General features: G+C 44.0%; 1 protein-coding gene across 7 annotated transcripts in view; it reads left to right on the forward strand.

Moving 5' to 3' along the window:
- The window catches only part of pdzd2 (PDZ domain containing 2), a 48,784-nt gene that overhangs the window by 17,706 nt on the left and 17,212 nt on the right, over nt 1-13,866 (forward strand). For 6 of the 7 annotated variants that reach the window (XM_060065583.1, XM_060065584.1, XM_060065580.1 and 3 more), the window contains 5 exons: nt 2,167-2,689; nt 5,042-5,187; nt 6,155-6,287; nt 8,786-8,968; nt 13,424-13,517. In XM_060065583.1, the coding sequence (XP_059921566.1) occupies nt 2,167-2,689; nt 5,042-5,187; nt 6,155-6,287; nt 8,786-8,968; nt 13,424-13,517 (1,079 nt within the window). Of the gene's footprint in view, nt 1-1,032; nt 1,229-2,166; nt 2,690-5,041; nt 5,188-6,154; nt 6,288-8,785; nt 8,969-13,423; nt 13,518-13,866 lie in introns of those variants that run through there. The other variant, XM_060065582.1, reaches the window with a different exon arrangement.

Genomic DNA, 13,866 nt, shown 5'->3' on the forward strand with positions numbered 1-13,866 from the left:
TTATACTAGCTTGTTCTGCTCAGTGGAATGGGCTGGGAATTCAGCATGGGATAATTTCAGAGAAACATTGTGGCATCACTCGTAAAATTGCTTCACACATCTTAAAAACATATTTCTGAAACAAATCACATGGTTGCAAAAGTAGCAGCCACTTGCTCGCCTATTTTACAAATCCCACACAGGAAAATAACCCCCTCAAACGAACCATCGGTTGTTAGTGGATGGGCTGTAGGGATCGGGCCACATTCCTGTGTGATGATATCGACATGTTATTTTGCTAAATCATGTTGCTGGTTGTAGACTTTAAGGGCATTGTCGTCCTCCAAAGGTGACTCCACTCTGCATGTCTGTGTTACAAGGCTCCAAGATTGGATATTTTTAGCAGATTTGCATGTTACCCTAAATAGGTGCTGTATCCCTTAAAAAACATGTGTGTGTCTCTCAGTAACCTAGCCTTATATTAGATGCTCACATCCTTTAGGTTGAGGAAGTCTAGCATTTACAGACATCAAAACAAACAGATGGGAGCGTTCTGTGCCTGACTGGTTGTCTGTGATAAAAAGGGTCCTTCTGCCACACGTTTGGAGATTTCCCATTGAGTCTCTCTCTACTAAAGTTTGGTTGTACTCAAGGCATCTCCTGCGTGCGGGGGCAACATTCATTGAAAAATTGTATTTCAAAGAAATTCAACGAATCAATCAAAGTTGCATTGAATAGTACTAGTTAGATTTAAAGAAGTAAAATTCACTTTGTGCTTTTTTCTTTTTATGAAGAAAAAAAAGCACTTAAGGTGTGGCATTTCATCCCCCTTGATAACGGCCTAAAACATGCCAAATGATCTGCCATACAAATGTGGTTCACTTCTGTGGCTCCAAACAGTTTTTCAGACTCTTTGTCTGCCGTCCAGTATGAGCACGTAAGCAAATGCTTTGTTGTTGTTAGGATGGTTGCATTAGTGCTGTCAAACAACAAGCCAGGTCGCCGAATAGCTGACGGGTTGGCCCTATTTTTTAGGGAGGGAGAGAGAGACAGTGAGAGAGAGAAAGAGAGAGAGAGTGACAGAGGGATAGAGACAGAGAGAGAGAGAGACAGAGAGACATAGAGTGCTACAGATAGATGAGACTGACACAGGTGACAGTGGATTTGAAAACCCCTTGCAAGAGGCTTAGCTTGTGTCTGATCTATAAACTATAAAAGGTTGCTTTCTTTTCCTGAAGCAGAGTTCAAGGTCTGTACTTTTTTGTTGGTTATATATTGTGTTTCTGTCATTTGAATGCAAATAAATATAAACTTTGTTGGGTTGATTTGAAGGATTTGCCAAGAACAACTAACTCATATAGAACAATGCCAAGTAGTCATTTTTACCATTTTCTGTTCAGTAAAATCCCCCTTGCATTCGACCAATTAAGAACATTTTAACCTTTCATGCTCAGATTGCAGTGTTTCATATAATGAGCAATATATAATATAATTTTTTGTGACTAAGTGTTATTTAAGAATTTTTCGAAATTGCTAGTCAAGGTTGTACATTCCTTATAATGCATGTAAAATAAAATACAGTATATTGTGTCATGCAAAGGCAGTCATGAGCTGTCTTCTCCTCTGGGTACTTTATTGATGTGTTGCTAAGTTGTGCCAAACCTCCGTGTGAAACATGACACATAGGGGTTTTGGCCAATAAAACTGGTCATGAATATAGTTCACATTAAGCCCATCCGTAAGATACTTCAGTTGGAGTGCAAAGTATGGGTTTGGGAGGGGTATGTAATTATTGGATTGTCCAATGGCATTCAGAGCATATCTCACTTATGTAACAAAACATATTTCAAAGTCACACATCATATGCCAAATAGCAGTGTACAAAACATCGGGAAAATATTTGATACTTCAGAGATAGATTTTTAGCTGTTTGTTTTAGGCTCTAAATATATTGGACACAATGTATTTTTTCCCATTAGAGATTCTCAATGGGGAAGTAAAATCCTTGAAAAAACGTATGTTACTGACCTCAGGGATTTGAAAAGGTTCTCAGGTTTTTGGCGGGAGATGAGGAAACACACAGCGTCTAATGGGGAAGCTTGCAGGCTCTTTCCTCCGAAGCATCCTGATGGTATGGATGGCGACAACACCTTACGCTCTCTCTCTCTCCCTGTGTTTCCCCCTCAGCTACCTGGCAGACCAGTGCTGGAATGGCGGCTGCATCTACCTGATCATGCTCCGGCGAATCAAAAGAAAGGCCCCTCCCCCGCCTTGCAATGGCAACGGCGACACTAATGGTACGGCCGTCACGGCAAGCAGGGAGGTCTGCCGCTCAGAGGAACAGCGGACCGGGGACTGCAGCTTTGAGACACCTGGCAGTCCAGCTCCAAACGGCAAACGGACGCGCAAGTTTGGTGTGGTTTCCCGCTCGTCCTCGAACAGAGACAGCAAGGACAGCATAGACAGTCGGGACTCTGAACTTGAGAATGGATACCACAGTCCGTGCCTTCCTGCGGTCCCCGGCCCCCTGGATAAGGATAATGAGGAGGCCCCTTCAGAAGATCGGCCAAGGGACGAACGAGCCAACACGTTACCTCATGCTAAAGGGGCCCCAAGTCATCTGCAAAACGGAGGGACAGCCACCCTACCAACACGGTACAGACTTCTGGAACGCAAGACGGGCTCTGTCAGCAGCGAGGCGTCAAGCCAGGTAGGACTATGGTCAGCTGTGTATAAAATGTGTTTTTCTGTTAGAATAACCCATCTGGCTCTCCCATTAAGAGAGATAACTCAGCTCTCTCATTAAATGATATTGAAATTCCGTTTGGATATTATTGAAGATACAGCATGTGTGGATTTGTTAAATGGTTTGAACGAAGGTAAACGGTTGAAAAATGATTGAGTTACGATGTCTTCAGAAATAGGATTGTCAGAATGGGCAGACGTCTTCAATGAAAACAGCTGAAAACGAAGCCGGTATGAAACTAAAACTGTGATCTGAAGAAAGTTTAAATGATATCAAAATTCCGTTTAGATATTATTGAGTGGGTCGATTTGTTAAATGGTTTGAACGAAGATGGCTCCGCCATCCTCCCATTGACTCCCATGTTAAAAAAAAAGATAGTATTTTAAAAGTAGAGTATCTTAAAAAGTATAAAATATTAATAAAATCTGAAAAGAAACATTTTAAAATTTGAATGGATTCTCTCGGTGAAAAATTGAGGAAGGAGATAGGTCCCAAAGTTTGTAGAGAATAAGAAAGAAAGAAAGAAAGAAAGAAAGAAAGAAAGAAAGAAAGAAAGAAAGAAAGAAAGAAAGAAAGAAAGAAAGAAAGAATAAAACTTATGAAGAACAATAGTTGATCGCTGCATGCAGCACTCACCTGATAAAGATTTCAATATCTAGAGTGTGAATGCTACAGCATTTACGCTAATAAAACGTATAAAGAACAATAGTTGAGCGCTGCATGTAGCACTGACCTAACTAATAAATGATTAACTATATATGTCTCTACAAATTGACAATGCATAATAGCGTCATATTTTGGGGGATTAAGATTCTATATACCCTTTTGCATTACTTGATAATTACAGAAACTATCTTTTGGCGTAGAAATTGATTGACTGCATTTATGTACATTTATTTGTGTGTTTGTAAAAGAAAAGACAAGCAGTTGAAATAGTCACTTTTATGAACCTTCAATCTGATAAAGAGGATTCCTGAGGCTGTGAGACACGGGACACAAGGGAGGCTCAACGGCATACTTCTATAACGTTCAGAGAACGTTATAGGAGTCAAAGGTCAACACAATACTTTGATGCTTCTTTATTTAGCCTATTTCGTCATACAAGGGAGAGTAAAGATGATAAATGCTGCCACTCCCCCTTCCTTAATAGCATGCTCAGAACACTCACGGCAAAAAAATCTTCTTTGTTTTAGCATTAAGGCCACACAAACACACAGACAGACAGACAGACAGACAGACAGACAGACAGGCAGACAGACAGACAGACAGACAGACAGACAGACAGACAGACAGACAGACAGACAGACAGACAGACAGACAGACAGACAGACAGACACACACACACACACACACACACCCAGACGAAAAACAAACACGTACTACAAACACGAGATAAATCAGGTGCTATCTCTCTTTTTATGGCTAGATATTGTTAAACAGGCCACAAAAAGTTTGACATGTGGCACAAATTTTACATTAAAGTCTATGGGATATAATAGCACCGCCAACATCTAACCGTATGTATTTCTGGACAGGTAACATTAATAGTTGTAAATGGTATTTGATCGATTTCCATTTGTTTGTGGTATGTTGTGCCACAAACAATGTGCTAAATAGACAATATTTTAATTATGACTTTATTATTTTTATTATTTTATTATTTTGAAAATGGTTAACTCTGACAAATCTGACATCACTCAATGCTTTGGGCCTCCCACACATCCACTATGTTTCCACAATGACTTTAGTAGCGAAACCCTTTGAAATAACCTTTCTTGGCTGACCCAGGAGGGTTCAGCGGCCTTCTCCTCCAGCGTTGAGCCCTGCTGGGTCTTTCCTGTAATTTAATACTTTTGATGTGAAACTATTAGCATCATAAAGCAGTTGACACTCCTTCTGTCCATTTGAGCACTATTGTGGCCAGAGAGAGCTCATTAATCAATTGTGTATACATTTTAAATGCATTGGAAATATATTTTGTATTATTCTGATGTAAATCTGTGCACACATACACAGGAAATAATATGCATGTGCTTATTCATAAATCAAGAATTATGCGAGTGATTAAGGAGTGCTATGAGGAAAACATTTACCAACCCAAAAGCTAAAAACCCTGTCACGTGTTACAATGCTTAGAGTTAGGGTGAGGGTTATCGATTTCAATTATTCAATTATTGTTAATTCATGTTTTCACTCTCATAGGCTCTGAGAGAGCCAGGCGCCCTGGCTCTGGTGTGAGTTTTCATCATGCCTCAAGTACCAAGCCTAAGCTAACATCTCCTTTTTTGTCGTTCATTTTACTTCCACCTCTTGCAGCCAAGAGAGGGGGGCCACATCTGGAAGATGCACCTGGTGAAGAGCCAGGAGGGCCTGGGGATCCAGATCACGGGGGGACGCGGCTCCAGGCGCTCCCCTCACGGTATCATCATCGCCCACGTGGAGGATGGGGGGACGATCCAGAGGTACCACACACAGACCACACACGCCCTGGCCCTCACCATGAAGGCTCAATCCTTACTTAGCCACGGTTAAAAAAGAGACGCCGGTTTGCATGCGTTTTCTACAGCATGCAAATGCAGCTCATTTATTTGAAATAATTCCAGTGCAATATGCAATATGAATAGCCACACACGTTTGTCAAACATTGAGTCTGTGTGTTCCCATGTTTGTGTCGGTGCTTTGAATTAAAACAGTGATTTCGTGTCTATTATGATTATTGTTTACATAATTATATTTATGTATTATAATATTATTATTACAATTATAATTACTAGTGCAGTGCCGATTGCTTGGCCTCTTGTATTGATATGTGCAGCTTTCTCGAGGACCGCTAATCAAAACAACTTCATGCTCAACACTTGCATGCAAACCCCTGACAAGTGTCAGGTTGAATGAACGGTTGTTGAGAAACTCAAGGACCTACGGACACTCCACTAATGATATAACAGTGGTATATCCAGCATCCATGTACAGTGACCAAGTGAACTGCACATATTTAACCGCGGCTTGTGAGTTCCTGTTGCTGACGTAGTTGAAGAAACAGTTGAGCCTTGAAGCCCCGCCCCCCTGAAGCCCCACCCACTCGCTGTGCAGAGCGCTGCTTGCTGTTTTGTTCAAAGTTTAGAACGTGACGAACGTGACCTGTGTCAAAATAAGTTCAACACTGCACTTCCTCGGGTCCCCAGCGATACACACGCCAAATGTCAAGTAGATCAAATGAACAGTTCTAGAGATATGCAAAGGACATACATCCATGGAGATTCCTCGCTTTATAGGTCAATTTTATTATAATTGATGTATATGTATGTAGGGTTAGGGTTAGGGTTAGGGTTAGGGTTAGGGTCAGTATAACTCATAGTCTTTGTGATAGAACATGCAGACGCAGAATCCCAGGACATTTATGCTAATCGTTGGTGTTTTTGTTCTCAGGGACGGCCGCCTGCGAGTCGGTGACGAGCTGTTGATGATAAACGGCAAATCCCTGGTGGGCCTTTCTCACCAGGAGGCCGTGTCCATCCTCCGCTCCGCAGCCGGCCTTGTGCAGCTCGTGGTCGCCAGCAGGGTGGGCAAACACACAGCACCACATCACTGTGACCTACACCCCTCACCCTATCCCTATCCCCTAACCCCTTACCCTACCCCTAACCCCTAGCCCCTCACCCTATCCCTATCCCCTAACCCCTTACCCTACCCCTAACCCCTAACCCCTCACCCTATCCCCTAGCCCCTAACCCCTCACCCTATCCCTATCCCCTAACCCCTAACCCCTCACCCTATCCCTATCCCCTAACCCCTAACCCCTCACCCTATCCCTATCCCCTAACCCCTCACCCTATCCCTATCCCCTAACCCCTCACCCTATCCCTATCCCCTAACCCCTAACCCCTCACCCTACCCCTAACCCCTAACCCCTCACCCTATCCCCTAACCCCTCACCCTATCCCTATCCCCTAACCCCTAACCCCTCACCCTACCCCTAACCCCTAACCCCTCACCCTACCCCTAACCCCTAACCCCTCACCCTATCCCTATCCCCTAACCCCTCACCCTATCCCTATCCCCTAACCCCTAACCCCTCACCCTACCCCTAACCCCTAGCCCCTCACCCTATCCCTATCCCCTAGCCCCTCACCCTTTCCCTAACCCCTCACCCTATCCCCTAACCCCTCACCCTATCCCCTCACCCTATCCCCTAACCCCTCACCCTATCCCCTAACCCTATCCCCTAACCCCTCACCCTTTCCCTAACCCCTCACCCTATCCCCTAACCCTATCCCCTAACCCCTCACCCTATCCCCTAACCCCTCACCCTATCCCCTAACCCTATCCCTATCCCCTAACCCTATCCCCTAACCCCTCACCCTATCCCCTAACCCCTCACCCTATCCCCTAACCCTATCCCTATCCCCTAACCCTATCCCCTAACCCCTCACCCTATCCCCTAACCCCTCACCCTATCCCCTAACCCCTCACCCTATCCCCTAACCCTATCCCCTAACCCCTCACCCTATCCCCTAACCCCTCACCCTATCCTATCCCCTAACCCCTCACCCTATCCCCTAACCCCTCACCCTATCCCTATCCCCTAACCCCTCACCCTATCCCCTAACCCCTCACCCTATCCCCTAACCCTATCCCTATCCCCTAACCCCTCACCCTATCCCCTAACCCCTCACCCTATCCCCTAACCCCTCACCCTATCCCCTAACCCCTCACCCTATCCCCTAACCCCTCACCCTATCCCCTAACCCCTCACCCTATCCCCTTTCTCCTCCCCTGCCTGTCTGCACAGTCCTCAGACCGTTGATTCACATAATTTCTAAACCTGTAAGCGTCTGAGACTGTGATTAAGGACTTTAAAAATACATTTGACTTGACTTGACTTGGTACTGTAAGAAAGATTTAACAGCTTTCATTGGAGTGTAATCTGTTAAATATGCTTAAGCCATCTGTCAGCTATTTGTGTGTGAAATGTCTGTTCTAGTCGACTGCTGTTCCTTTCTGTCTACTGTATCAGTGTTTAGTGTAATAGATGCTTACCTGAGGTGGCATACACTATCATTAACAAAATACATAAACAAAGTGTGTTTGGGGAACTCCAAAGTAAATGCTGAGCAGTTTAAGTTCTGTTTGTGTATCACATCTTTTCCTTTTTTGCTTTCCAAGTGTTCTCAAGCTGATATACTTGGTAATGTGATGTCTCGGATGGTGTGTTATTAAGAAGTAGTAATCTAAACCAAGGGCGGTATCCTTTAAGCTTCACACATCTAGCCCGGTTTGTTGCACAGACCAGAAGTTCAATACACTTTCATAGCAAATTCCGAGCACATGTTTCACTGAGCCAGGCAGGGAAAAAACCATAACATAATCTGAAAAGTTGTTCAAATTAAATATTTAGAAAAATATGTTTATTTATTCATCGTGTTAACAATATCTGTAATTGGAGAGGAAAGAATAGTAAAACTGTATACGGCTGGAGCCAATAAATATATTCGCTCAAGGTGATATATTACTTTGGATAGTATGAGAAATGATTGTATATGTCCCTACGTTACTGCTACCTAAGAGCTTTGTCCACAGGAGAGCTGTTCCTCGCTGCATCTGTCCCTGCTCTCCTTGACCCAGTGTACCATCTGAAAAATTGAAAAGGCTGCCTCTTAACAAGCTTGTGAGGGGGAGGGGGGAGGCGAGGGGCCCTGACTTTCACAACATGGATAAAAATACCCAACGTGCGTTGTGCCGGTTCACACGTAGATCGCGTGTAGGGAGGTGCTGGAATGAAAAGAGTCACGATGAAGAAGAACATTTCTCACCAAAGTCTACACATTGGCGTAGGGAGAGTTGGTTCTGCCCCCTAAACAGGCACTCCCAACCTAACAAGACCCGGCACGTTTTATCTTCTCACCCATCATCTAATCCTCACTGACAGACAACCCCCCCCCCCCCCACACACACACACACACACAAACACACACGTTCATCTGCCCTCTCTTCCACTACCGGTCCTCTGCCATCCAATGGTTCTCGTCCGTGCTTCACGCTCTCTCTGTCCGTTTCCAGGAGGAGTCGGAGGTGGACTTCCAGCGTTACCCGTCGACCAGCCTCCCAGACCTGCTGAGCACCTCCAGCGCCTCGCCCCCTCCCCAGGCCCTGCTGGCGGGCAGCGTGGCCATCGTGGCCTCCCACTCCTCCTCCTCCCTGAGCGAGGAGGGAGCAGGCCTCTCCCTGCCTGCCCACGCTCCGGTGAGTACAGACTCCTCTGCCTCTCGTCTCCTGTGTTGTTCTACCCCGCCTCTGGTCGACCCACACTGGGGGGGGGGTGTTACGAGTGTGTCTCCTCTCCTCTTCACTTCGTCAGCCTCCGGCCTCGTTGTTGTCCACTGAATGCACGTGGCGGTTATAGTCGAATTATTTAGTGATTGGATTTCTTCTGTACATACTGTACATCACTGGATACTAGTGCTTGACTTATTTCCATTTGACTCATGATGACGTCATTTGGGAGGTCTGGTGGATGGAGGTGAATGTCATCTGTAGCCACTGTAGCCACTTATAAATAAGAAAAGGAAGCTGATATATTGACCATATGATTAAACACCACCCAAGCTGACCTGCCTGCCACCGACCCAGCTCGGGGAGGGGTGGAGAGCAGTGGATGCACTGGCTCTAGCACCAAAACACTGGACAACTCACAAAGATACCAATTGACAATGCATTGATAATATTTGGCGACTCCCAGGAAACTGTCAAAATAAATCCAAAACATGTTAGATTGAGTACCACTGTTATTATCTGCTGGTTGTTATGGGGCGTGTACACATTATTGCCTTAATCCTATGTGAAGCCAGCATGTGTAATTATGTCCATCACCATAGGATCTGTCATGATTGTTTTCCTGTCTGAGAGCCAATGTGGGATGGGAATGTTTTTTATCTTTCTAGTTTCCTGTTCTAGGACACACACATACGCTTCTCCGCACACACACAAAAACTCATGCACGCACACACAGACTGCAGAAGAGGAAAGGAGGGGTAGGGATTACCAAGAGATAAACCCAAGGGATGTTGACCCACCTTGTCTTTTTAAAGTCTAAAAATGTTGGTATGCACATGTTACTCATAACACGCCTGAAGCTAAATGGTTCGTTTTCGGAGCTTGAATGTATGCCGCACATACCAATATATCTCCCTGATACAATCATAGAGAAGTGTTTAAGTAACATTAAGACACAAATCCAACCATTCAGAAGTCTGATGTGAAGGCTGCTGAAATGTGTGTAAAGGGGATAGCTCACTCTCTTGCTCATCCTCAACGGATGAGAGAGAATCTCATCTCAATACAGCCAAGTCTGTATTAAGAGATCACATGGGTTGTTTATGCTGTTATGGATTTGATTTGAAGAAGAAAAGCTAATTCAGGTTGTCGTTTTTAGCACAGATTGGTAGTAACCTCCTCCCAGAAGATTTTTGTAACCTTCTAGGTCCATGAGAGGGTTTAAATGTAGCCAAAGCCTGGGGCTTACCAGAACGACCAAAGGTGTCACACTGGGCGCTAAGCAGCTGCACTTGATTAAGTGCCTATCAAAAGATCACTAGACAAGACAGCCTCCCTGGAGGGTGGATTAAAGTGTGTCTTGTTCATGCCCGTCAGATAAAATGTATCTAATCAGCCACGATGAACTTTGTGAATGATGAGGTTCGATTAGGTTAAATGATCCAGGATGCTGTTTTCTAGAAAGGTTCCGCAGTGGAAAGGCGGGAGCTGGAACTCATAGCACAGATGCTGTACTTCTAAAGCGCATTATCTAAGCACGTTGTACTTCGATATTCCACACTGAAATATTTTAAGAGACCTGGATTACGTGCTGTTTTATACAGTATATGAGTGTCATTGACAATGTGATGGACAGCATACCATGTGGCTCTGGCCGTCTCCTCATGGGAGACATTAGAAAGGGCTCAAGAATCACCAAAAACTAGATGTGGCCTCGTTTGGTTTCAGTGTCCAAGTGTATGCCACAGATTTGTTATAATGCAACCCTGAGGTGGTTGATGTTCCTTTTAAACAAATTAGATGTTCACAAGAGGTAAGTAAGAACATTACAAGCTTATAAGCTCATTGACAAGACATCAGTTGAAAAAAGCTCTGGCTGCTTCCCTTTCTTCACTTTCCTCACAGAAACCTTGTGAGGAAAGAGAGACAAGACAATCAGCAGAGAATAGTGAATTGTTATTCCATGTTTGGATGGTTAAGGCAAACAAAGTGGGTGATCAAAGCATCCTTACCCTGAAGGGGCTCTTCAAGCCTCTTAATAATAGTAAAAAGCCCCCCCTACTCCCACTTCCCTCACCGCCCTCCCCCTGTCTGTCTCCCCAGCGACGCCTGGACGACCTCATTAGTAGCTCAGTCCAACACCATCACAAGGGAGAAGGAACGGGCGTCCATTGAGAAAGATTCGCCAAGCCACAGGCGTATTTTGTTCCTGAATCATTACTCACTGAAGCCAATGCAGTGCAAACTTTTGTCCTCAGCGTCTAAGATATACTTTGAAGTAGACTTCACTGCAATGCATGCTATTCTATAGCATGAAATTGAATAGCAATTCACACGACACACACATACTTCTTACTGTTGCTCCTAGTTTCCCTCCTGTGTCCTCATCCTTTTGAGTTCCTTTGAACTCAAAATGCTTCTGAAAGCTTAGTGCCCAAGTGGCCCTGAATCAACTTCTCATGGGTAATCGTGTTCAGGGCAATTCAAAGTTATATTCAGTTTGTTTCTTAACCCAGATTTCGGTGCATTCTTGTTGCGCCTGTTATGCTCCTCGTATCTGCTCATCAGGGGCCGTATTACAGAAACTTCCTATCTTAAGTCCTAAATTAAGATAGGAGAAATGGAGATAGGATTTTTCTCAATTTGGTATTACAGAAACATATCCTATCTTAATTTAGGAATCCTATCTTATCTCAGGTTAAGATATCCTAAGTAGCCATCGACATTCAGCTTTTATGTCTGTTACCTAGCAACTGATGAAACTTGTTGTCAGATCACGTCACTTCACAACTGACAGCTGTAATAATCCTAAAATATCCAAAGACAACTGCTAGCTATGGATGGGATTGGGAAAAAACAACGTTGTGCCGAAAATTTTAAAGCGGACGAAATAGAAAAGTTGGTGAGTTTAGTAGAAAGCTCAAAGGAAATATTGTTTGGGAAATTTTCTATGAGTCTGACCAAAGAAAAGAAAGACCAAGAATGGCTGAAAATAGCCGAAAAGGTGAGCACCGTATCAGGGATCAGTAGAAACGTTGAAAACGTCAAGAAAAAAATTACCACACTGACATTACATGACATGACATTACAGAAAAAATCCTAACTTCTCATCCTAACTTAAGTTAGGGACTCAAAGATAGGAAAAATCCTAACTTCCTATTACAGAAGCAGTCCCTAACCTGTTGGCCGTTTCCTATCTTATCTTAACTTAGGTAATCCTAACTGCTCTGTAAATCAGATTTTCGATCTGCAATCGTCAGTTTCTGCACTCAGAATGTGCATGTGATTGATAGAACGAGTTACTTTAACATTAACAGAGACTGTTGATAAAGGATCTTTGTTAATAACGGCAAGATAGTTGCACTAGTACGACGTCATGGCGGGTATTGATACAGGGAACAAGAGGAGGAGTTATAAAGTAGTAAAGTAATTCTTCCACCAAATTCAAAATGTAATGCGATATGTAATGCAGGCGATGTAATGCAGGCGATAAAATGAAATTAAAATATGGTCAGGAAAATTTAAGAAATCATTACGCGGCCTCGGTAGCCTTTCAGACATCACGTTTTTGTTGTGTTGATCCTCGTCTTCATTGTCAAGCAGACCTACTAGCAGTGCTGCTGCCATTTTTTTCAGTTATTGAAAGTTATTTTGAATTTAGGACAGGGTGTATGGCCAACTCACTTAGGGATCCTAACATAAGAAATTCCTAACTTAGAATAGTTCTGTAATGGATAAATTCCTATCTTAAGATAAGATAGGATTTCTTCCTATGTTAAGTTAGGAAACCTCCTTCTGTAATACCAAAACCCCTAAATGCCTTCCTATCTCAAGATAGGATAGGATTTCAGAGTAAGGAAGTTTCTGTAATGAGGCCCCAGGTCCTAATAGGCTGTCTTTTGACAGCTCTTTTACATGTGTAAAAGCACCAGGAAAGGTTATTTCACAGTGTCTCTTTTTTGTATCCTGATCCCTTTGTAGTCAGGGGCCATTTCTTTGTAGAAGGCCACACAGTTGGTCTGAACGTTCTTGCACGTTTTAACAGAGGGCCAGTGGACTGAGATGGAGTGGAGTGGCAAATCCTGGGCAACCTGGTAGTCCCAGCTAGTAAAGCATTGCAGTATCTTGTCAGGTCCTGGACCAGGACTACAGAGTTTGATAGGATGGAATACACTGATTTCAGGGGAGGCCCGGTGGCTCAGCGGGTAGAGGCTGTAGCCTGTATCATTAAGGCCCTGTCCTTACGGCAGCGACCCGGGTGCGATTCCTGCCCGTGGTCCTTTGCTGAATGTCCTTCCCTCTCTTGCCCGTACCTTCTTTTCTATCTCACTCTGTCAAAATGCATGGAAATGCTAAAATAAATCATACATTTTTATTTTCAATATTTAAAGAAAAATGTATTTTGAATTGTGGTGGTTCCCCCAGACGGAGCTGGATAAGCCTGAGGGAGGCCGTGGGGAGTCCCCGAAAGTATGTGGACGCAGCTCCTCACCCATGAAGTTCTGTGGCTGGTCCCAAGGTGAGGAAACACACACACACGCATGTATGTACGCACACACGCACGCACACACACGTACACACATGCATATACTCGCACACACACACACACGCACGCACGCACACACACACACTAACACACACACACACACACACACACACACACACACACACACACACACACACACACACACACACACACACACACACACACACACACACACACACACACACACGTGGGATTATCCTTTAAGGATACTTCAGTGTGTCATGTTACGCCATGCATGTAGCATTCTTTGTACTTGCCTTGTGGGGATGGAGTGTTGCATTACAAGATACATAAATCATTGTTTATATTTTGTGGTTTGTTT

The sequence above is a fragment of the Gadus macrocephalus genome, chromosome 11, assembly GCF_031168955.1.
Source record: "Gadus macrocephalus chromosome 11, ASM3116895v1".
NCBI classification, from domain to species: domain Eukaryota; kingdom Metazoa; phylum Chordata; class Actinopteri; order Gadiformes; family Gadidae; genus Gadus; species Gadus macrocephalus.